The following is a 26,537-nucleotide window of genomic DNA, read 5'->3' on the forward strand; positions in this document are numbered from 1 at the left end:
CAGACCTTGCGTATGCTAGCCAAGTAAATTATCTCCGGGATGGGCAGGAGTCAACAGACATTGATTGTTTAATTAAGGAACCGACTGGAATCCAAGACACCCCCCAAACTAAGTGAACATCAATAATTCATGAGTTAACCATAGAAAGCTTAATAATGATACTGTACACTCCAAATTGGGTTATTTGAGATTTAATTCTATTTGGCCTTGATTATATTAAGGTAGGATGCAATTACAGTATATACAAAGTTATTTCCTCACTTAGTTAGAAGATGCTTTTATCCATAGGGACTCCGATGCAAGGAAGTGAAATAGATCTGAAGTTGATCTCATCCCAAGGTTATGGGGCAACAAACGACAATTTCTTGGAAATGAAGCTTTCTGCTTAGTCACCGGACCACCTAGTGGTAATTTCACAAGCCAAAACAAAATCAGGAATATTTCTTGCATATTTCAACTATGTACATGTATATATACACACATATATATTCAGTGTCTTATAAAAACAAGAAAAATAATTTGATTTACGGTTTGTTACCATTTACATTGAGACCTTGTCAGAATTAAGCCAGCCTGTTGGGGTCCCTGGGGCTATGCAACTACAAGCCCGATTTCCTGAAAACCTAACAGAATAGAGCATTGTCTAATTTGGATTTCTATGAGTTGGGACACCAGTAAAATCACTGCCACTGTGTTTGTTCCCCTGGGAGCCGAAGGATCCTGCTGACAGGTAGAAACCATGGCAGAGAACCCCATTAAATCACATCTCATTTCAGATAAATGGCCATTAAATAAAGATACACAAACATTTATTTAAATTTTGCAAAATTTATTTTAAAGATCAAGACATTGGTGGTGTTTTATTTGTTTCATGCAAAGAGCTCAATTTGGATTGCTGTGGTGCTAATTGCCATTGGGAGTCCAGTGGCATGAATGTGAACTCTACATTAAACCACTAATCCCTTTAGTCACAGTACCTAGCGAGACATTTGGAGTCTGCATTTGATTTATTTCACTGCATAATGAAATTCAACTGAAACAACAGTAATCAGTGGTGTGAACATGCACAGAGGACCTTGTCAGCACCGTCTGGGCTCTGCCCTGTGCTTGCGATGCAGAATGGTGGAGATAATGGTACAGGGGGACAAGCTAACATGCCAATACCCATGCCTCACCTCTTCACAGTAGCTGCTCATCAACTACCTTGGATACAGAGGCATTGAAAAGGACTAACCCAAGATTTTTCTACCTCATCTCAATCTACTTAAAAATATAGTGGCTCATGGAATAAGAGGTTGAAAACTGGCCTCAGTCTCCTTTACCCATGTAGTTCTGGTAAGCCAGGAGGGAGTTGTCTGGTTTTGTTCAGAGTAGAAAGTTATACATATTGTATTAAACAAGTTCTACGACCTCACACAAAACCCACCTTTTTTATGTTCACAATTTAAAGATCATAAAGCATTTAATGAGTTTCTTTGTAACCATGTGTCCTCAATCAGATCACCAAACCAATTGTTCAAGATCACTAGAGTTCAATCTGCACCAGAAAACAGATTGTGTCAGGGGCAACTTTATTAAAATGATCTGAGCATTTTAAGGGCTTTTTTTATGTTTAACACCTTTTTAACTGCCTTGTTCAGATTTTTAGAAATGTGATCACCTTTGCCTTAAACATCTGTTAGAAATCACAAACCGAGGTGGTCCCAAAACCTTCTGGCTATGGCTCTCCCCTAATCTATGATGACGAGTCATCAAAACAGCTCCAAACCGTAGAAGACGCAACACAACAGTAAGTGACAGAAACTTTAATGAAGATTCAGTGAAGTAATTATTTGCTTTTCTACAGAATACCTCTGTACGGAGAAAGATAAATATCGAATGGAGTTTTTTGTAGTGATGGAACCATTAGAGTGAGCTGAAATCCTGCACAGAGCACCGCACTGGTTCAGGTAGTGCATTGTGGTCACACTTGACAGAAGAGCCTCATGTAGACTTGAAGACCACATGAACACACATCACTTCAATACAGGTATACAATACTTTGCATGAGAAATGTATTCTAAAATACACTGAATTAATGGTGATTAGGTTTTGTAAATGCTGGGATTTTTAATGTTTTGTTTTTTGGAACTAAATAATGAACAGATTTTTGGTTCACTGCGGATTTTAGTAATTTTGTTGTTAAATTAGTGAACATAAATGAACATGATTTAAACAGCTATGGCATCTATTGTATGCAACTAACTAATCTGTGCAAAGCAGGGGTATATCTGTATTGGTAAAATTAATCCTTCCTTGTATCACATACAACTATTTTAAGTGCCAAGATTTGAATATGATTCCAGTGTGTTTTGAGCATGGTTATGAAAAAAAGCATGCGGTGTAGGCTGAGTAAAAAAATTTTGTGTGTTTATTTCATGCGCCCCAAAAGGGTCAAAGGTTACAAATTCTTCCAGCAGATGCCCTGATTTTCCAAATTGTAACAAAAGATAAAAGAAAACAGGCATTGGGGATGGCGGTTGAGAATGGAATGTTAATTGCTGACATCATGACGTCGATAAACACTCGAGGCTCGTGATGTCGATAAACTGAGATTAAGTTCGCCATGGTAATGGAAGGGTCTCCGTTATAGAACGTAAATGACAATTATTCAGAATGGGATGGGTTGTTATAATTTAAAGTTTGGGGAAGAAGGTTCTGGCGATGAATAATTTCAACCAAATTGGCTCGTTTACGAGCAGGGCAGACTGCTGGGCGGTGTCTTCTCACTTGCGCTGGACTGTAGTGAAGGCTGGCATCTGGATGGGCTGGATGGGCTGGACGGGCTGAAAGGTGGCCGGCTTCTTCCGCACGTCGGGCGACGGGGTCTTAACCGAGGGAAGGAGTTGGTTCCTCTTAATGATCTGCAGGGCCAGCTGTGTGTTTCCTAGAGAAAATAAAGAGCATAAAGCATTTTCCATTCCTACTGTGTGGTCCTTCTCTGCTCTGGATAATAGTCCAGGAGGGGATGGGCAGAAATGCAAGAAATTTAACCTACAACAAAAAGGGCAGCTCAGACAAGTCTGAGCTGCCCTTTTTGTTGCAGGTTAAATAACAGCCTTGCTAACCTGGACAGGTAAACCTTTCCATCTTACTCTTCCTTTGGATTTTAGGCTTTGAAAGGGTTTCTCCTGTTCTTACATTTGCAAGGCTTTTGTTAATATAAAACAGTAGTAGCAGGTACAATTTTGCTTGAGGTTTTCTTTTAAAATACACCAAGATATTTAAATTGGGATTCACCATTCTGTAGCTCAAGGTACACAGCCAGGAGTATAGCTTCTGGAGGGATCTCCTTTGTGTGAACCATGGATGCGGCCTGTTTTAGGACAGAAAACACCAAATTAATCTATGTAAATGCTGCTCTTCAAAGAAAGGGAAGATACAGATATTAACATTGTATTTCCATCTCATGATAGAAAAATACACAAGTCTTCCAGTCTGATGAACTTAAATCTGAATTTGATCGACCGATCAATTTGAACTACTCAACAACAACACACACAACAAAACAATAGATATATTTTGACCTTTTTTTGTCCTTAAGCAAACATTTCACAAATTAGGCATTTAGGTATTGAAAATCAAACTGACAACAATTTCAGTGTCACACTAAACAGAAAATTGAAAGGATTAAGTTGTCAATTTAATGACTGCCATAATGTGCCAGAGCACTGCAATCGGGTTTGAAACTCTTTATATTGATACGACTCTACTGTGAATGGAGGGCTCTATCCAGGACAATTAATGGGTTCTGTGAAATATCCTTTTATACTGCTGCTTTTAGAACAAACTTGATCTGTTGTAGCATTTCCCTGACAAACATTTAGACATCTTTGCAACAGCACACAATTTATATATATATATATATATATATATATATATATATATATATATATATATATATATATATGCAGTACTAATGCATTTCCGTTTATTTCTCTTAGTATTTCCCTCAAGAACGTGAATGTTGCCAGATTCAAATTAAATATATGACTACCAAACAAAGAAGACAAATATATCACAGAAATTACACAAGGCAAGCAAGGACTTCCTTACCTGATGGAGACATTTACGGGCTTTCTCGTATTCACTTCTCAGACAGTAAGCGCTGCCCAAATTGAACAGCATCATTGCTCTGGCTGAGTTAACAGAATTGGGGTAACAAAGCGGAGTCTGTTTTCCTGCTGCAAATCAAAAGGACAGTTATGTTAATATACACCATGAAAGCAATTTTGGTGGGGTTTCTTTCCTAATGGGATAATATGATCATTATAATAAAAAATAATAAAAAAACACATTGTGAAAGAAATGGTGAGTTGTTAGATGGAGCCTAAAGTTAAATGTGTGAATGATAAAGGATAATAAATAAATGGTACTAACCTTTCTCTGCCCTGTTTATAACTTCTCATAATGAACATGCAATATAAAATGGATTTCTTTAAATAAACAATATAAAAACAAATCTATTGTGCTTGCTTTAGATTACAGCACAATCTTTGTTTGAAGGTAAATGTGGCAAAGGCCTAGGCATCAACTGAGTCACTCTTTCCAAGGATCTATATTGTATATAAAAAGCATGACCCGTGTAGCTGAGTCCTATTTGAGTGTTACTGGCCTGTATCCAACACTAATAATGAATGTGAAATCACTCACAGGATTCTACTGGCTCGTTTTCCCCTTTGTCAGACCCTGTAGAGAAAATTACATCCGTTAATTGATTGTGCAAACTAGTCCTCGAATTCTGGAAAATTGCATTAAAGGAAATTTACTGTGTACGACTACAAGGACAAACAAATAATAAAAGCGCATTCACAGGTATGTCACAGGATGAAAAGGTCACACGGCAGAAAATGCATTAACAGGCTGATCGTTAGGATATTACAGCGTTTCTTTATATGTAATTAAAAAGTAGGTCAAGGTCATTTTACAAAGGACTGAGCTGTGTAGTAAACACAAAACATTTGTACTCTTATTAGTGAATACTTTGAAAGTCAAACTCTAAAAATACATAGCAATGTAGTTAGTGCCATTTATTTAGTATTTTATAATGGCAACCCAATCTACCCTTTGTAACAAGGGTATAAACAAGTTATTCTAGTACAACCCAAAATGTGTGTGGAGAGCAATAAAGTCACTTTAAAATTATACATTTTATACTAGATATATAAATATATATGAATGAACCTGAACCAACTAGCGGATAAATACTTAGCCGGTGTCGAAATAGAGCTCTATTAGGCAGCTGGACTTGGGATGGGGTAGATTTTGGGAGAAAATAAAAACATGCCTTTAAGAACCCTCTAAAAAAACTCAAAGGTAAACAGAATCCCTGAATGGACACATGTTGTAAGTTAAGGGTTATGGCAGGAAAACAGCTTAAAGCATGGTCGGTTTTAATCAAGCGCAGATTCATTAACCTTGATCCTGCTCGTTTGAAGAGATCCCCAGGGACACGTCAGTCACATTTTCAGGGTTCAAGTGAGCGATAGCGTCCGAGATCCTGTCCAAGGAGATGAGCGCCTCGGCCGCATACAAGTGGCCCAGGAATCTATTCCGGACACAAACAAATGGCATCAAAGTCCTACCGGCCACAAATCACTGTGCTGAGCTACTGACGTGTGAAAACAGGGCTTTTAAAAGCTGCCCACACAAACTGGGATTCCTAAAACAATAATGAATGCATCCTTGGGATTCCCAAAGGAGGGCTTGACCATCCCCACCTCATTTGCATTTCAGGGTTGCAGTAACCACAATTTAACACACAATCCAACAACACTGGCAATATCAGAAACAGGATTGTTTCAATACATACTTACCCAGCAGAAATCCCTCCAACCCCCCCTCCCAGAATGAAAAACAGGAGCAAACCAATATTTCAATATAACACAATATTTCAGGGGGTGACACTGGAGGGGTAAATTTGTAAAACCAAATAAATCATCTCCGAGTCATTAATAAGAAGTCAGCTTTTGCTGCTGTGCCATTAATCACAGCAGGATCTGAACCACAGAAATATTTAGAGGGGGAGGGGGGAGGGGACGGTTAGGGAAGAAACCCTAATAAGGCCATTTTATATCAGCTGTAAAAGACATATTAAAGAAAGAAAAGAAAAATCATACTTCAGGGATCCTGACAACTTGGCCTGCTGCAGAAGTTTCTCGGCATGATTGAGCGCCATCAGGTTATCGCCCAGCGCCAGAGCGACGTACGCACTGCAGGCCAGGATGGAGCACCTACCAACAACACAGCACATTAACACACAGGCCTGCTTGGCTACACAGCATATTAATGGCACAGTGAATCTGCAGCCCCTTCTTTATAGTGGACAGAAAGCCATGTAGCCAATGCTGTTTAACAAGCCTGTGTGAGGAAACACGTGCTTCGATTTCCACCTTGATTATTTGCACATAGAGAGGGGAATCATCCATTTGAACATTGCATAATGCAATACATCTGAAGCAGCCATACTGATGACAGATTATCCTCCGGACTGAATATTACTTCTCCTTTATATATTTTTCGGGGTAAAAAATAAAGCTTCAGAACTCTATTGGTAGACCACAAATCATCCTAATCCTAAAATTTGTGGAAGCTGTCATTTCCTTCTTTAGCATTTGTCATAACATTTTTTCTTTTAATTTTTTTAGTAACACTGAAAAAGAACAGAGCTTGTGTACATTACTGTGACAAGAGGGGTCTGTTATTAAATTTATGGATTTGATCATACCTTGAGTTGTAAATTATAGGCAGCAAATTTTCTCTTTTCCAATTTTTTGAGGTTTATAATATCCATGTAAACCAGATGACAGAAAAAAAAAAAAAAAAAGTGATCCTGTGAAACAGACTCTCTATGAAATCGGGGTTTTCAGCACATTATATAGGTTACACCAAAGAGCAACCAGAATCCACCATTAACAGTATCACCCACGCATATTGGTTCTTGTTATATTACCCAGTGGTCCAGGATGGTGCTTTTTAAAATTTAAAAAAAAACATGGTGCCTCAACTGCTCCCACCCCCCGCTGCCAGTAACACAATAGACCCTGGAATTCCGGGAAAGAAATCCGAAGCCAACAGCCAGCCTCCTCATAAACTTGTCACAGAGCGGGGTGTCAGACCAAGGTCAGCCCTTTATTTCAAACCTCTCGGAGTAAAACAGGAGACTGATGAAATTAAGACTGTCAGCAGAGAGACCCTTTTTCTAATCAGGCCTGCACAATCAAAATAGGGGGAGAAGAGAGGGGGTGGGAGGCTGGATAACCAAGTTACACTTCTCAATGAAGTTGGGCATGAGAAAGCAAATACTATTAATTGTGGACACACCAATTCTTTTTTCTTTTTTAACCAAAGCCTGCAAATGGCCTTTTAAACCTGTATTCTTTAGTAAATAAATATATTTATAATTATATATTTTTCTAAGGGATGTGTTGCAAATGCTATCTTTTATATTAGACTCATCTAAAATGGTGCCATTATTATTTATTACCCAAAGCATTAAGACTATTCTGCCCCAGAGAAAGACAGATTTACAATTGTGCTCCGCTCGTTTTGTTTTTGTTCAAGAACTAGAGCGCTTCAGCTGTTATTCAACAGATAAAACCGGTCCACTGAAACAAAGTTTGTCTAGGCTCTAATGACAATTGTGGCATTTTCCAGTGATTACAATTAATGGCTGCTCTTAAACCAGAAACCTGCCAGGTGAAAATCTTTCCTGGAGGCATAATGAGCCCATTAAATCAATCATTGTCCCAGCAGGGCAAGTGGATTTGTGTGGAGACTCTGCTGATTGAAGCGAGGCCTTTAGATACTATGTAAAACCACTTCCTTTGAGAGGACTATTAAAGATCTCGGATCACTAAATGGATATCAGCATGTAGACTGACCCCCATTCTATAAGGAAGCATTGAAAAAGTGCCTCACCTCCCCACCAAGGCACAGGGAAGTCTTTACAGCTACTCGCATTTGTATAGATCCAAGAAACAGGAGTTAATCACTCCACTTGCAAAACCTAATGCATTAGTCACTCCCAAATTAAGTAGCAAAGTAGAAATAATATATTATATATATATATATATATATATATATATATATATATATATATATAAGACACATTATCAACACAGTATACAATAAACATAGAAAACCTGAAAACCTATAGAAATCTGGTAAGCACGGAAAGCAATTTATAATATGGAATGTAAAAAAAGGACTTCAATTCCCATTAGATTTGGGGGGCTTCATTGAGAGCATAGTCAAAAACCACAATAGCAGCGCAGACAACAGCTCCTGTTCTTGATTTATTTTTTGAGACCATTTTACCATAGTGGAGTGCCATAGACCATATTATCAGCATTTTCTGCAATCTAAAGTGTTTGAAATCAGTTTTGGTCTTTTCTAAATAATGTAGGAACTTAAACTAGCATATAACCTTGAAAAACTGTTTTTCTGTTGTTGTTTTTTAAATACCAAAATGCCAAAGTCATTCTTATTAGTCCAACATAACATGAATACAAAACAAATTCTTAGGTTTCCTTTAAATAATTGTACAGTTTTAACAATTGTTGTTTACAACCCATAATTTATTACAATAAGGTTAAAATAATGAGAAAAATAAACATCAAAAACTTGATTTAAAGAATTTAAAGTGTCCTGCAAAACACTAAATGTAATATGGCCTTAAAATGCAATTACAAATACCATTCCAAGACAAAAACAGTTTTTGACTGCATCACAAATATTTACAAGCACATGACATTTACATTTTATATTCCAACAAAAAATCTACTGTTTTGGTAAAACATCTACATCTCAATCTACATCTACAATATATAGGACTTTTGCTGTCAGAGAGCCATTTAACCCAAGTTCTCACAGGGATGTTTGAATTTGATGTGAAAACGCATTTTAGGATATGCAAACAAATGATTAATTAGTACCCTTTATTTTGAGAGAGGCACCATGAGACCTTTAACCTATTTAGTCCAGCACAAACTGGGATTAAGTATGAACTCTATGAAACAAAAACAAAAAACTAACACTGCCTCAGGCTGAAGAAAAAACAATCATAAGAGGATGCATTCAAATGTATGACAGGAAAATGAATAGAAAGGAACCACATTTGTAGTGTTTTTACCCATTTGGGTGTATGAATGTGTACAGCAGGTAAATGTTTTCAGCTCACCTGAGGTTTTCAAGCTCTTGTTTTCTCAAAGGGGAGGAAGGAGCAGCCGGAATGAACTTGTCTCCTTCCTGGCCTTTACTGCAATCCAAAATATATATATAAATAAATGTAAATAAATGTTCAGACTATAATCAATTAACTTCAATAACCTGAAATTAGGGTTTCTGCGAGGTTTAAAACAAAGCACAATGTTAGGGATGGGGAATTTTAACATTGATTACAAATTACTATAGTGATTAAAAAAACTTCAGAATTTTTCCTATTGCTGTTCAGTGTAGTTTTTCTTTTTTGTTAATCAATCACCCTTCATATGGCACATAGATCTGAAATCATAGGACTAAAATAATTATTTCGAAGTAGGAAAAAGGGATTGTTTGTTATCAATGGATTGGGAATAGAAAAGACAATTAAGTCAGATTAACCTGCACGCTTCAATGCTCTCACTGCTGCTCTCCACACTTCCTGACTGGCTGGAACTCTTAGAGCCATTCTCTGACTTCACTTCCTGTTGGTGTTCAGGTAAGAGAAGCAGAGCGTTCCTCAGGCAAATCGCTGCAAACTCCATACTGGCCACAGGAATTGCTGCAGACTGACCATCGCTTCCAAAGGGAAAAATCAAACATACAGTAAATTATTTTTTTGAGATTCAAACTCCTACAAATGTACTTAAGATTGCAATCCGAAATCTAAGCACTAGGCATACAGCACTGTAACACAGACACCCTCCAGTGGTCATTTCAGTGAACTGCAGAACAGTGCTGCAACAATATATGCTGCTATTTGTTGACATGTTTCAATCACTTACACATATGGTTTGATTTTTAAAATTCTTCTATTTAGAACTAGACATTTAAAATCACTACACAACCTCCCTTTGGTAAAGTGCAGAAGTGTTACAAATGTTATTTAACAACATCACAATATTTGAATATTTGTGCATTCACAATATCAGGACATTTTTAACCATTTCTTGTATGAATTAATGGGTTACAATTAAAACTGATTAAGACAGGAAATAAAACACTTTGAAACAACCAAATAATTGCAAACTACAAACTTATTCTTGGTTGATACTTTTTGTTTGGATTTGTGCGAGGCTGCTTGCTTCTGCTCATTAAAAAACAGCATGTACTGGGATGCAATTGCAGTTTGCAGGGCTGAAGTTTGATTTGTGGCAGTGGCTGCAAAAACAGATATAACCTGACCGTCTCTTTGCCTTTCCTTCGTTTCTGAAATATTCCCTTATCTTGTTGGTTTTAGGAAAACACTACACAGGTTGAGTGACAGAGACATCAGCAGTTCAGGGTCACATCAGCCTTGTCCCATGCTATTTTGAGAACATTGTTAGTTTTCAAAATGTTAATGTTTTCCTGATTATGTATTGCCTTCTCCTATTGTTCTCATTACATACGAGTTTATAGATAACTTTTTCTGTAATGGTAAGTTACCTGTAAACAGCATTCTGTGTAGACTGTGAAGCAAGAATGATCTTGCGGTGATACCCTTGCCCAACAATCGACTGTACAATGCCCTTTTTGCTTGGAAGGCCCTTGGTCTCTTGTTCTGAATTCTGAAGAAATAGAAAAAGAAAGTTAAAACATTTGGGATTTAAGAAGGCCAGAGAGGGGACGTATCTGCTGAAAACATAAAATAAAGTTAAGGGTATTGCTAGATGTAACAATAGGGAAATAGTGAAATTAAATCCTGCAATACTACATTACAAGACCTGCAACAGCACTGGCCAGTTACTCACCCCCTTGTTGGCCGCTATGCAGCACTCTGCCAGTCTGAGCCACAATCGAGGGTTTGAGTGGTACACCTGGACAGCTTCAATCAGACACTCAAAGGCTGCCAGAGGCCTCCCTATGTGCAACAGCTGGATCCCGCAGTTGTACAGCAGCTCGTAGCGTTTGTTTGCGAGAAGGGTACACATAGGAATGCCAGATAACTTCTTAGCTGAAACCCAATTTCAAAAGAGTGTTAAAGCCAGCCTCTGCACTCGTACATTACTCATCCTTCATCCAGCACAACTTGCTAAATCATGGAATAACTTACCTTGCCCATTGCTGTTCAAAGCTAACTGTGCACATGTGTGATCATTTTCCTGCAGGGCCTTTTTGAAGTAGAAAATTCCAAGATTATGCTTTCCCATTGCAAAATGTATGCAGCCAAGATTGTTCCAAAACATACAACGGACACATTCACCTAGAATAAGAAAAAAATATTTAAATTTCTGAACAGTAATTACAGTATGTCACCACAGAAATGTAGTAAGCAAGCATTTAACTGGAACTCAAAATACAAATTTACCAGTTTTCATAACTCCAGGGTGTTCTGCGATGTTGGAGCTGTTTAAAAGTTTGACTGCTTTCCGGTAGTTACCCCTCAGATATTCAAAATTACTCTTGAGGAAAAGGGAGGGGGCAGACTGAAACAAGAGCATACAAGAAGAAATATTAGACAGTGAAATATAATAAGTATTTTGCCCTGCTATGTTAATACAAATGTACAACCAATGTTAAGAAAACTAGGTTTGACATTAAGCAAAAATAGACAAAATAAATAATTGAAAAGTTTAAAAAGGATCCTACATATACAAAGTCTGACAAATAATAGCATCATTCAATACCACAGGAGAGAGGTTCTCCAGCCTGGTAGTGAAATATACTTCTGTCTACGGTTTATTCTTCCAGCCAAGCTCTATTTCTTCACTGAGCTATCACCAACTGCTTAACAGATCATTTAAAAGCTCCAATTAAGCAATTCTGGTTCAATTAACCAGAAGATATATGGCCACTCCAGGGGCAAGGCTGGACACCAGTGCAGTAGGGAAAATTACAAAGGAGTGATTTTAGCCCTGCTTCAAACTACTCCCTCTGCCCCAATACATATACATTTTAATGCAGACAGATTATCAGTGGAGAGATACTCACATTTCCAGCTGTGTTCATGACCGACTTGATCTCCCTTTTACAGGCCTTCAAGGATTTCATTTGAATATAGGCTCTTACTTTATACTACAAAGAAAACAAATATTCAAATGAATGCACACCCTTACCAAATAAGTAAGCCTGCTGAAATCTGCTTTTGGTTTATACCAGAAACACTCCAGCAAACTCATAATTGACCATGCAAATTAGGATGCTGCAACTGCTATCTAAAAAACAGAAAACACCACAAAAAGGTCTGTAATGCATTAATTTAATTTCTGTAAATGAACATACAGTTTACCATGAATATGCGCTCATAAACCATACTGACATGTAGGCCTATACTGAAACACACATACCAAGATACACTCTTGGGAATATACTATACTGAAGCACATAAATTATGTACTAAAATTACAAGCTAAAACACTAAAACATACACTATCAAAAACAAATTCCTTGTGCAGCTTTAAAATCTCTAACTTTGGATGAATATGTGACAAGGAAAAGTAGCATAAGCTTTTTTAGTTTTACATTTTGTTTTTTTCTAGTCCACCGTAAAAAATGTGTATTAAAAGACAGAAGAAAGATCGAACAATACATGTACGTGGGAGAAGGTACTGCGAATGAGAACACATACAGATTTTCTGACAAGGTTCCATTACATAGAATTTCAGGTTTGAAAACTTTTCTGGATGAATTTTATGTATATTGAAAGCTATGCGACCCCCCCTAAAGGATTAAGCGGTTATAATAGAATGCTATGCAATATGGCATTTATTTCAGTAACCTATATGATGGCTGATTTTAATTATAAATGTGTTAAATATAGGAATAGTTTGTTATGTTGGTAGACATTCATAAAACTATAATCCATTTACTATACTTTTTTTTTTTTTTAATAAAGTGTGTGTGTGTGTGTGTGTGTGTGTGTGTGTGGAGGTGGGGTAAGATAATTACATATTATAGCAAAACATATCCATTTGCTTTTGTTTAAATTGCATATATCTGTCAATGCAGTAAGTGACGCCTGTAATTCAAATTAAATTGCTGAAATCAACACAGTTATAATCACAAATTGAATTGTGGATATATATACATATACACACACACACACACACACACACACAGCTCTGGAAACAATTAAGAGACCGCTGCAAATGTATCTTAAATCAGCATCCCTACATGTGTGGCAGCCATTCCATTCCATTCCAGGGTCTGTTGAATTCCAACACAAGCACACCTCATTCTACTGAATGAGCTACTGGATTAGGTGATCACCTGAACCGAATCTTATTTAACGAGAAAAGTATACAATCACTGCTGTGGTCATCACTATCCTCTTGCTATAGGACCAGCTGGATGGTAAAAACAGTGCTAGTAGTACCTCAAAAGTAATTGGAATAAAAAAATAACTACTGACCATGCCAAAAGAGTTAAAAAGGAAAGTTTTGAGTGAGGAAAAGAAGGGTTCAATTCTGGCTTTACTGGCAAAGGGATAGTGAGCATCAGGTTGCTTCCATCCTTAAAATTTCAAAGATGGCTGTTCATAAGAACAAGGTCAAGAAGCAGACATTGGGGACAACAAAGCTACAGACCGGCTGAGGGCGAATAAAGCAACGTACAAGGTTGTCCTGAAAGAAAATTTGCTTCCTTCTGCTCTGACAATGTTCCCCAACTCTGAGGATTGTTTTTTTCCAGCAGGACAATGCTCCATGCCACACTGCCAGGTCAATCAAGGTGTGGATGGAGGACCACCAGATCAAGACCCTGTCATGGCCAGCCCAATCTCCAGACCTGAACCCCATTGAAAACCTCTGGAATGTGATCAAGAGGAAGATGGATGTCACAAGCCATCAAATAAAGCCGAGCTGCTTGAATTTGTGCTCCAGGAGTGGCATAAAGTCAACCAACATCAATGTGAAAGACTGGTGGAGAGCATGCCAAGACGCATGAAAGCTGTGATTGAAAATCAGGGTTATTCCACCAAATATTGATTTCTGAACTCTTCCTAAGTTAAAACATTAGTATTGTGTTGTTTAAAAATTAATATGAACTTATTGTCTTTGCATTATTCGAGGTCTGACAACACTGCATCTTTTTTGTTATTTTGACCAGTTGTCATTTTCTGCAAATAAATGCTCTAAATGACAATTTTTATTTGGAAATTGGGAGAAATGTTGTCAATAGTTTATAGAATAAAACAAATGTTAATTTTACCCAAACACATTCCTATAAATAGTAAAACCAGAGAAACTGATAATTTTGTAGGTCTGTTTCTGCTACCGTCCAGCTAACTTACAGCAAGGTTGCAGTTACTGGTTACCTTGCTAATACTTAGGTAGATCCATTATTGAAACCTTTTTGGGTTGCTGCAATGTAACTGCAAACTTGCCAATATATTTCTGCAACTAAACCTTTTTCATGAGGACATAATCCACATTTGAAATGTAACAGACTACCATCCCCCATAAAGTATGAATATACTGTAAATATGAATGTCAGGAATCAATACTGAAACACAGAAACATTTAAGAAAAGGGCAACAGGAAATGATAAGTGAATCAATTTTCTGCCATTAGACGAACTAAACAAAACAAATGATATGACCAACCTGATGAATTTTTGACTTGGCTGCCTCCATCACAGCAATATATTCTGCCTTCTGGTTTGCACCTTCTTTGTTTGCATGGTTGGCAGCCTTTTCAGATTTATTATCAGAAAGAGACCAGGATTGATTAGAATAAATACTGCAAAACTAAAAAAATCTGTATCACCCCCCAGACTCTGTATTAATAAGTTAAAATCAATTTAAAACAGAAAGCGTTGTTTTCAACACACTTCTCTGTCTGTATTATCAGCACTAAACTTACAACTCATCTATTCCTGACAGAAATGGGCTTTAATAGACAAAACATTTCTTCATCAAAATAGTCACATAGGCTAGAAGTTTTCCAATGCAGTGATTTTCTTAAATAGGAATGGTTTTCTCTCTCACGATTCAGATCTGTATCTGACTTTCTTTGGCATTACATTCTTAAGCTGCTTATAACCTGTAGCGCTGTAAGCTTTCTGTTCTTATGATGTATAATGTCTGCTGCGTCTGCTACAGTGTTCCTGTGAATGTAGTGCTTGCATCTTTGTTGAGAAACAACCTGGACAAATAACTCAACAACAGGTATAAATGGAAGACTTTTCAAAATAACCCTTGCAAATATTAACATTTTTGTTAAATATAACAACAAAATATAAGAGGACAAATCATGCATTTTAAATAATTAACAAGGCAATTCAATTGTACTTAGTTTTTTAAATAATTCAGTTCTTATCATTACAAGTAAGCAGAAGACAAATACTGCTTCATTATGGATTTGATCTTCATGGGTTAATAGTACAAATAAGATCATTCTTAAAACAATTAAACTTTTTTCCATTTTACTTACAGAGAATAACCTCAAAACCCTAGTGAAAGCCCCTTAACTTATGAAAATTGGGATTTCGATTCCAACTGCAGAGACATACCTCAGCTTTGCCATTCTTGTTGTTTCCTTGGACTGCAAGTTTCTCCAGGACAGCAAGCAGATGCAGAGCTTTTTCTGGCTGGAATGTCAGTAGATACAGGTCCACCAGCAAGAAGCAAACGGCCTGAGCAAACTTCTCTTCTAGGACAAATAAAACCATCAAGCCATGCCAAACTATTGCTTTACATTAATATGAGACAGCTATCAGTAAGTATCTGAACTAAGGCTGTCTAAATATAAACAAGCACAGTCTGTACAAACCTAAACAATTTGAATACCACCCACTATGGGTTTTTGGCCTGTTTGTATTTTCTATGCACAAAACTTTTAAAAGTTCTTTGTTTTTTAAGCAATGCCATTTCAATACATTAATCTTCAATGCACACACAATTAAGATGTAAAATGTAATACAACAAAATTGATGTAAAAGCTTTAAATTCCTGTGGCAATGCGCATATTACCTCTCAAGTTTAAAGAAGGGGTTAGTTTTAGTCTGTCGCTGCGCCACATACCAAAAGGTTCCAGAAACTGATAAAGCTTTTCTCCAATTGCAATCGCTTCAGAGTACTGCCGCATGTGGTAGTGTATAATGGCTTGATTGTAGTAAAGAAGGCTGTTTTCAACATCATCCAGGCCATCCATTTCTTCTACTGCAGCATGAACCTAAATAAAATTACACAACGTTTCATTTAAGCACCAGTTTAAAGTACCAATCTGCACAGCAGGGTAGCTGTATTATGGATTTGTTGTATTGCAATACCTGGTTTTTCATAGCAGCAAGTGTTTGCTTTAAGGTGTCTGTTGTGGTCTGACTGCTTTTGTAAAATTCAGCGATGGCCTTGTTCATAGCAATCTTGTAGTCATCCTTGTTCAGCTCTTGCAGATTGTCAAGGTGCTTCAGAGAGTCATCATAATTTCCAGACTATGAAATGGAGAAAAAATGACAATCAGTTAAAGATAAAATACTTGTACAGACGGTTTTGCCTTTATCTTTAATTATGAAAGAGAAGTTGAGAAAATTAAGACTTCACACCTTAATGGTAGTCAACTCTTAGCCCACAGAGCCCAACTACAGAAAACATTTAGTTAACAGATGGATCATTTACAAACAAAACAGGAGACACCCCACACCACCTGCACACACACATACACAACAGAGAAACAGTGTAACATAAGCACTACTGTGTCCTTGGTTTTTACATAAATTAATCTGTCAATTACTGTAACAAAATATATTGTTTTTAATCTCCAATCTATATCAGTGAGAAAACAGAAGAAAGCAAGCACTTTCAAACACAATTAAATATTGTCAGATATCAAGCTTATTACCGAGAAAGCTTGAAAAGCATTGACTGCTAGTTCCTTTTCCTGATCTGAAATTCCAGAAGAGGATGAATTGTTCTCGTGCTTTGGCTCAGTTCCTTGTTCTGTCATAATAATAAAAAAGAAAGAAAAAAATATGTTTAACTTAGTCAATTAAAACTTTGTAGCCATCTACACTACAAACCAAAATAAAGATTCACATGACACCTGCATATAAATTTATACCTCTTTTCTAGACAGCAAATGGATAAAAACAATGGCATGTTATACTACCTCTCAACATAGAAATATAACAAGGAACATAAAATAGTCATATATAAAATAGTATTTCAAAAGCTTAATTTATAAGCATATTACAAAAGTTAGTGTTGAAAATATAGATTAGATATTCCTGGAAGAATTTATCTCGATGGGAAATATGTAGGTATGGATCTCAAATTTAATACTGCAACGTTATAAACAGCATTGCAATTGACATACTCGTTATGTAGTTGGGGCAGAAATGATTAAATTGCACATGTAATTTAATGCTGACGAGTGTGGGTCTATAGCTGTAACTAGTGTTAGGGAAATGGCAAAACAAACACACGATGGATTCCAGCTTGGTGTAATCTATTAAGAAATGTCAGGTAGTCATTTTAAGCCCAAAAACAACACACATTTTGGTACAGCGGATACAGAAACAGTGACAGGATATTAGTATAAGGTATAGTCACGTCCGTAACGTCTGACAAAACATAACACACCATACTGCGTACTGGGCTGCAAAAGTAAACAAACTAGTTCGACGTTACAAACTGTAAAACTATTCAAATGAAAGTGGCGTGACTGGTTATCTGGAGCTACACATGTTTTTAAAATAAAATACCATACGCACATATATAAGGTTGTATTAGTATAAACCTTCAAAATAAATACCTGCTGTGGTATCTGCCATTTCTCCGGATTCTTGGTTTATTTACAGACAGAGCCAAGCAATATGAACCCTGATTTCGGTCTGTATATGCAGTTAATGTAGGCTGATAATTCTTCAGGGTCCGTTTCGGGGAGTGTCTATCTATCAAAAATACGTATTTAACGAACAAACGAAAAAAATCTACGATTCGCAGCACTGTTACGAGATCAGTTATCTCAGGTTTTAGGCGTATGCTTCTTCTCTCCCACCAATTCCTCCTTAGCTGCTTTTAGAAGTCCGCCATGAAAATTACCCAGAATCCCTCGCACAGTTTGACGCGAAAGATTGACGTAAGCGGAATTTCGTCTCACTGCTGGTGGTGAGGGCGCCCTCTGTCGACTTGGAGGGAAAATGCAATTTATTAGGAAACTCGTTACATATCTACACATGCAAAGTAGATAAACTAGGGAATTCTTTTTTTTCTTCTAATTTAACAGGTCAGCCTTTTATTTTTGTTCATGTCAGAAATACACACACTACAAAAGAGAGCACTGCATTCATATATTCAATTGGTAAAGCAAAAAACAGTCAATAACTTTGTATGTTGAGGTCAACCAATGAGCATACTCAATGTCATGTATAATTATTGTGATAACTTGATGGCTTATGCCAATTCATATTATTTTTTTCTCTAACTTTTAATAATACACAGAGATAAGTGGTAATATGGTTTAGATTTAAGCAGTAATATCCAGTAAAACGATGGGGGGAAGAAGTTCCCTACATTATGCCTTTTCCCTTTCATACTATGTTTAGGTACTTTGATTCTGTTCCCTTCTGCATGAAATGTATGATCTTTTAAACATATGTTACAAAACATGGCATTGCAATGATTTCACCCCAATCTGAAATAAAGTTAAGTTGGTGTTCTTTTGCCATCTCTTTCTCAGCATCATGTTGTTGCTTCTTAATTTATGGACTAAGGCCTAGACCAAATCAAAAACTGTGACCTACCTGTGATTCAAAAAGTACAAACCTTTAGTAGAAAGGGGCTTCTAACCATAAACATATAGGGAGTTGCTTTGTACTTTGCGATTCAACGTTATGTCAAAGTCTTGATTTGGGCTGGTCCTCAATCTGAAATTAAAGCTGCAGTCCTCTTTATTTGTACATAAACAAGAATGTGTATTTCAATACTTTGTCTGTCTAAAACCACTGTAGTGTAATTCTGCTTTTTTCACACAAGGGGGTGCTTCTGTGGTTTATCTGGCATCTCTAGCTACCTGTTTGAAAAGGTTGTCATTAAAACAGTGGCAACGAAGACAGACAAAAGACTGAAAACACAAAGTAAATAGATTAGAACACTTAAAGATCAAGACTCCGAAAAAACAATAGTCCTATAATTGCTGACATGCTGTTACCACTGTTTAAGGAACAGTTGTACTTGTCTTCTGTGTATTAAAACAATTACATATCTACTGGAGGTGCAGTTCTTACTTTTTCCCACTTGCTGTCACCACCTGACCATTAGCTATATTTTCAATAGATCAGAACATTTTGCAAATATATGGTTGAATTAAAGGTGCAAATTCTCAAGAGGAAACCCTTGATTGGTAAAATAGATGAAGGCATGGATGTAAATTTAGTATTTGCCATCTGAAAAGGGGGCTTAATCATAAAGAAAGTAATGTGGACAGTAATGCACTGAACAATAACATAATATTTATTAAGAAATTAATTGGGAACATAGTTTGTGTAAGAGCATGCAGGCATGTTTATGCTGCTGCAGTCTTTATTTAACTGGACTAGGCACAGTCCGTCCTTGCAATCATGTATACAGTATATAACATGCATACATACAATAGGCTATATATTTGTTTATACATCTTATATATAATTAAGGTATCTGAACATCCATATAACCACAAGCTGCCATGCCAGGGATGTTTAGAAGTGGTTCTGTAGCCAATAACAGAGTATAATTATTCAGATGGGAAAGGCTTGACGCAAATGCTGGATTTCGTATGTGATATGTCTCCAGTGCTTTGGAAAGGAAGAAGACAAGTTTTCAGATGGAAAATGTCAGTCACTGAACTGTAGATAATGGAAAGTGAGAGGTAGGATAAGATGAAACATAAGCTAACAATTAAAGTTCTGTTTGCTGGGTTTTGTTAATCAAAATATATATGTTGTGGGCAAGTATATAAATCATACAATGTATACCTTTTTTTTTTAGGAACATATAATACAATATATTGTGGTTCAGCATATCAGAAGTAGACAACTGACTAATATGTGTTTGCTTTAAATCAGACTCTTATATACTGTCCCTAATTAATGTGCTGTTATATGAGCTTCTGAACTTCAATACAACATGAACATGGACAGGAGTTTACATTGACACTTTTTCCTCTCGTAAGATATTGTGACAATAGAAAGTTTAAATCAAAACTGCCCTTTGGGGGATCCAATTCATAAAGAGACATTAGGGAGGGTGATTTCTTTACTGTATTGAATTATACTATATTCAATATAATAACTCATATTTAAGTTCATTGCTGATTATTAATATTATTATCATCAGATATCCAGGGTGACTTACAATTGTTACATTATATCACATTATTAAGACTTAAGAAAGACGATGCAAAAGCAACATCAGATGGCAAAATGAATTAATTAATACCATAAAAACAGCATAAACAATTACAAAATGTGAAAGGATAAGTTTCAGGAATAATAATGGGATGCATTATTGAAGGTCAGTTGTCATTTTACTGGAAAGCAATTTTGCACTTTACTGTGATTAATATATTTATACAGAATTTGTGTCTTTATACTGTAAGCATGTTAAGCATTACTGTTTATTGAAATTAGCCTAGACTGATCATTTTGTATTGTTTTGGCATTGCCTTGATGAGTAGCACAAAAAACAAAACAATGTTATAAATTTGCTCATTGTTTTTCAGCCCTAAAACATTCTCAATCAAAACATCTATAAAGTTTATAAACAGGCAAGTGGTTATGCTTCAGTATTTGAATAGCCCCCAACATAGCTGTTCTTACTTGGGAAAAAAAAAATCATGCAGAATTTGAAACAGGACGATGCATAGGCAGATGTGTGAATTTTGTTTACTTGTTTTCTACAAAATACTTACATTGTGTGATTTCTGTGTTGTGCAGACACTCTGCAGTGGATTATTGACATGCTGTGCCTGTATTTTGTTCATTTCATAGGGTTAACTTTCCATCTCGATCACAGGGAAGCAACAAACAAATGCAAAACACCAACAGCTGTGGAAGAAACAGAATACTAGAAGGAGGCTCTTTTCGGAGCAAGTTAAAGAACCATGTCAGTTGGCTGCATGAGAATCATTTTCTCATATTTTCAACTTCCAGTTCTCTCGGCCCATTTTGATGATGACAGGTGCCATTTTGGTTCCTCAGTCCTGTCAATTTAGAAAAAGATGCATCTTTAATAATTTTCATCATTCACCTCATGTCAGAGTGCTATTTTGAGATTTAAAGAAAACACAATAGTTGTTTACCTCCTTTCAATATACAATACTTGCAGAATAAATTACTTTTTTGGAATTGTTTTGTTAAAGACACATTCCTTTGTTGACATTATATAGTATTATATGCATTGTATAATAAGATTTACTGATAGTGATAATTATACACTTAGATATGTATACTATTAAATCCACATAGTATCACAGAATTTAGTCCTATTTACAATATATATTTATGAAATTATTAAATGACTATCAGTCAAAGCTGATCTAATTTAATAATACACATTTTTTAATGTCTGCATTATTTGAAAACCAATGTTTAATTCTGAAAAAACAATTACACAAATAATGATTTTGCTTCCACTAAAACTTCCTAATGACCATGCTAATTCTAAATACTGCTACATCTGCTTTATGGTTTGTGTTGCCATGGGTGGAAACACAGTCAATCAAGCTTATCACTCCTTGTGAGACACTAACTACAAGAAAGCCTTTTCCATGTGGGGTGACATGTTGCATCACAAGCTATCAACATAGTGAAGTTCAGAGATTAGGCAACAAAGTATTCACTTTCTGAAATGATCACATCAGCTCAAGCCAATAAATATTAAAACTCACAAAGAATAGCTAATCAACAGGCCAATTTGAATTCATCCATAGATCTCGGTGATGTCAAAGATGACAATGTGTGTAATATACAAGCTTCAGAATTACATCAGCGCAACACTCAATTGTCATATTCATTAGACCTATCCATGTGCTGTAGGAAAATAAATTCCACATTCCAATTAACTGCTGTTACTTGTTTCAAGCAGGCACAGCATTCAGCTAGAGGGGGAAGGACCTCACTACTTCTACATAATTCATCTTAGCTTTGCTCTCCTCTCCTGGGAATGCCATTACTGTGGAGGGTGATGCTGTCAGCATACCCACTTCTGCTAATCTGAGAGTCTCTACATGTCAGTGGATGATGAAAACATGTCTGTCATTTTCTTCCTTTCTCAGATTTGCATTCTCATGTTAAGGCATGTGGTACGGGTCAAAGAACTCCGGACGATGCACTTCTGGAAATTGCTTTCCTCGGCTTTCTAAAGTGTACTGCTGTGAAAAGTGTCATGAGCAGGGAAATGGGAGGTGAGAGGTACAAATGATATTTCATAGAGGAGATGAGGCTTACCATACATCTTAAATGTGGCCAAATTGCACAGTCCCTAGTCTTCAGTGGATTAATACATGGCTTTGAATCACATTTTTATGCTGCCTTTGCCTATACACTTATTACTGTCAAGAACCACAAAAGGGCTAATTTAATTTGTATATCTATGAACTATCCCTCGTATTGTGAATCATTTTTTAATAACGTTTGGTATTTGATCAGGCACAATGTGTATCCTCTCAATTTGGAATTGAAATGGAAGCTATCAGGTCTAATGATTGTGCCTTGTCCAATTAAGCCCTGAAAACCACTCCACAGAGTAGAAAATGACAAGGACCATTTGGATCACAGAAAACCAAACGGAAGAGTCTGTGTTTGCCATGGTCTTTAGAACAACGAATTCCAATAAATACCTGTCTGCACTGCAGGCATAACAGATCCTTCAAATTTAACTGTAGCGGAGACAGCTGAATCTGTCTGAATCTAACATGCCACTCAGCATCTTAGCTTGGCTTGGGGAAAACTAGTATGTTGATAAGAGTGACATAAAAAAGGCAAATGTGTTGTGATGTTCACTCAGGCTAATCCTCAAATCATTATCACACTGAAATACATACATTACTCTCAGTTTAGTGACATGTTTTGTCTTGATATACTATTCCCTCCCCTGTAGAAAGGTAGATTATCAGTTTTAGAAATCACACTAAAATGTCCTTCTGTGTTAACAGATAACACTGGGGCATTACAGTTAGCTACGCCAGTGAAAGTCTTTGTATAAAGTTGTATGATGAATCCCATAGCTTGAAATTGAGTTAGTAGTCCCCTGTAATAGAAACAATTCCACCCCAAAAGCCCACTGTCTAATAATCACCACTCTTGTGTATTTTTGTGTTTGTCATCTTTTTTTGGGCTTAAAACCGTGTACAATTGATGGCAGGGCATTGACGTACAGAAGTTGAATAAGTTAACATCTGCTGGGACCTCCCATTCAGACGATGTTTTATTAAATACAGTATAGAGCCCGGCTAATGATTAAAGAAACAGCTGCAGTTTTCCTCTTGAGCAGTGACAGAAATAGCATGAAAACCCTTCAAAGGGGAATCCAGGGACTCTTTCCTCTTTGATATGTCTTTCCGAGCTCCCTATCCTCAAGGCCGAAGGCAGAGTTTCAGAGTGGAAAGAAATGTCCCCATTCCACTTTGGTGGGCAATCTTACCACAAAAAGCTTAAAATGTATGGCAGATTATTTATCTACTGTATAAACTGGTGTTTCTCCCCTCAATTCCCCTCAAAGAGGATGAGAAATTAGGGCAAAATGTACTCCTGAACGAAGCCCCAAACAATTGCTTCTAAAGCATTCTGCGTCATGACTCAAATGCAGTGAATTGCTCTGTGGTATCATGCGTCAAACATGACGTGTCTTTTTCTCGAGGTGTTAAATCCTATACAAAAATCAAAAACAAAAAACAAAATAAACTTCAAATGAGACTTTTCTCTTCTCTGTGGGTTTTTCTCTTCACTCGGAGGAGAAAAAAGACGTGTCTGAAATACAGCAAGCATATACAGAATATATGCGTTTTTATCAGCAAGTTATTTCAATAAATAAGAGCATAGGCTCCATAGGCATAGGACCCCCTCACTCCACAGAAGAATATTGGCACGTCAACCCCTCCCCACTGAACAACTCAACTCCCTCCCCCACCGAGGAGGACTCGAAGTGCATGTCCCCCTCAATTCTAAAATGAAACCTATGCCTCTGCGATCCCCGCTTTCTGATAATGAGAAATATTATTTCTTCCTGAGGTGTGAGTGAATTTCTTGGCAATTTTATTGAGAACCAAATAAGGCAATAATGTGTACAAAATTCTAAATCATGTAGACCACAGCATGTGAATTAGAATAAAACATTTTAAGTATAAAGACTTCTTTAAATACAGTACATGTTATTGGCAGATAGATGCATTACACTACAAGTCTTAATTACAGAAGCAAACGTCATCTTTTATCTTTTATACAAAGGCTTGGGTCACGCATCCTCTTGCATGAAACAAAAAGCCAAGCAAAGCAGTCAACCTCAACTCCGGAATTCGAAAGTGGTGCTATTTGGACCTAGTAGGAAATATGGAACAAGCAGATCCAGATCAAATCTGAGTCATAAGTAATACATTATATTTCGAATCTCAGTGGCACTCAAAATTAATTGAGGTTCTTGCTCTTGTTACGAAAAATAAATTCTTATAAACAGTTCATTAAAATGGAAGAACTGTCAGATACGCTGGTGCATGGATAACTGGTACCCCTGCCAGCTCAAGAGCTTCATCTCATCCATATTTAAGGTGTTTGACAAAATCCCTGAAGAAGAGAACAAGAGATGAGTTTCATGCAAAAAGAGGAATTCTGAAGCAATTTCCACACTCTCCTACTAATCAACCTGTTACATCGTGAGGCAATTTGATTTCCTTGCATGCACCGTGGAAACCAGTTTCTATGGAAATGTTATATTAGAAGCAATCCTACATGAATCCACAAGACTTTTTCAGAATGTCATATTTACTAACTATGCATTTCAAGTGTATAGTATTAACTAGTATTAACATAGGGGTCACTAGGGTAAGAAACTACAAAACAAAAAAGAAACAGTAACAGCACAAATACAATGATAAAAGTAATATTTTTAAATTGAATACGCATTAAAATAATTCAGCTGCTTTTACTTTTTAAAATAGAAAAAAATACAACATAATTAAATTACATTCCAGACTAAGGAAATTGGTTTTAAACTCAACCAACATACATATTCATATATATATATATATATATATATATATATATATATATATATATATATATATACAGTGGGGGAAAAAAGTATTTGATCCCCTGCTGATTTTGTACATGATCAGTAATGATCAGTATATCATTTTAATGGTAGGTGTATTTTAACAGTGAGAGACAGAATAACAGCAAAAAAATCCAGAAAAATGCATTTCCAAAAAGTTATAAATTGATTTGCATGTTAATGAGGGAAATAAGTATTTGACCCCTTCGACTTAGTACTTGGTGGCAAAACCCTTGCTGGCAATCACAGAGGTCAGACGTTTCTTGTAGTTGGCCACCAGGTTTGCACACATCTCAGGAGGGATTTTGTCCCACTCCTCTTTGCAGATCCTCTCCAAGTCATTAAGGTTTCGAGGCTGACGTTTGACAACTTGAACCTTCAGCTCCCTCCACAGATTTTCTATGGGATTAAGGTCTGGAGACTGGCTAGGCCACTCCAGGACCTTAATGTGCTTCTTCTTGAGCCACTCCTTTGTTGCCTTGGCTGTGTGTTTTGGGTCATTGTCATGCTGGAATACCCATCCACGACCCATTTTCAATGCCCTGGCTGAGGGAAGGAGGTTCTCACCCAAGATTTGACGGTTCATGGCCCCGTCCATCGTCCCTTTGATGCGGTGCAGTTGTCCTGTCCCCTTAGCAGAAAAGCACCCCCAAAGCATAATGTTTCCACCTCCATGTTTGACGGTGGGGATGGTGTTCTTGGGGTCATTCGTCCTCCTCCAAACACGGCGAGTTGAGTTGATGCCAAAGAGCTCGATTTTGGTCTCATCTGACCACAACACTTTCACCCAGTTCTCCTCTGAATCATTCAGATGTTCATTGGCAAACTTCAGACGGGCCTGTACTTGTGCTTTCTTGAGCAGGGGAACCTTGCGGGCGCTGCAGGATTTCAGTCCTTCACGGCGTAGTGTGTTACCAATTGTTATCTTGGTGACTATGGTCCCAGCTGACTTGAGATCATTAACAAGATCCTCCCATGTAGTTCTGGGCTGATTCCTCACCGTTCTCATGATCATTGAAACTCCACGAGGTGAGATCTTGCATGGAGCCCCAGACTGTGTTTCTTCCATTTGCGAATAATCACACCAACTGTTGTCACCTTCTCACCAAGCTGCTTGGCGATGGTCTTGTAGCCC

The 26,537-nt window shown here is 36.9% G+C and overlaps 1 protein-coding gene across 2 annotated transcripts; it reads right to left on the bottom strand.

Annotated features, from left to right (window-relative positions):
* Positions 1 to 1,790: 1,790 nt before the first annotated feature.
* Positions 1,791 to 18,205, bottom strand: cnot10 (CCR4-NOT transcription complex, subunit 10). 2 transcript variants are annotated; one of them, XM_066690596.1, is made up of 19 exons: positions 17,913 to 18,205; positions 17,001 to 17,098; positions 16,432 to 16,593; positions 16,184 to 16,334; positions 15,673 to 15,809; positions 14,765 to 14,851; positions 12,154 to 12,237; positions 11,531 to 11,648; positions 11,276 to 11,425; positions 10,974 to 11,176; positions 10,669 to 10,790; positions 9,643 to 9,819; positions 9,221 to 9,298; positions 6,159 to 6,272; positions 5,457 to 5,587; positions 4,693 to 4,728; positions 4,096 to 4,223; positions 3,280 to 3,355; positions 1,791 to 2,926 (listed from the first exon to the last, which is right to left on the bottom strand). In XM_066690596.1, exons 1-19 carry the CDS (start codon positions 17,929 to 17,931, stop codon positions 2,766 to 2,768), a joined length of 2,232 nt encoding a protein of 743 aa, XP_066546693.1. In that variant the 5' UTR covers positions 17,932 to 18,205; the 3' UTR covers positions 1,791 to 2,765. The 2 variants fall into 2 exon arrangements, with proteins under 2 accessions (XP_066546693.1, XP_066546692.1); XM_066690595.1 differs by having other exon boundaries at positions 15,673 to 15,812.
* Positions 18,206 to 26,537: the final 8,332 nt, after the last annotated feature.

This window comes from Amia ocellicauda, chromosome 18, assembly GCF_036373705.1.
Source record: "Amia ocellicauda isolate fAmiCal2 chromosome 18, fAmiCal2.hap1, whole genome shotgun sequence".
In the NCBI taxonomy this organism is placed as follows: domain Eukaryota; kingdom Metazoa; phylum Chordata; class Actinopteri; order Amiiformes; family Amiidae; genus Amia; species Amia ocellicauda.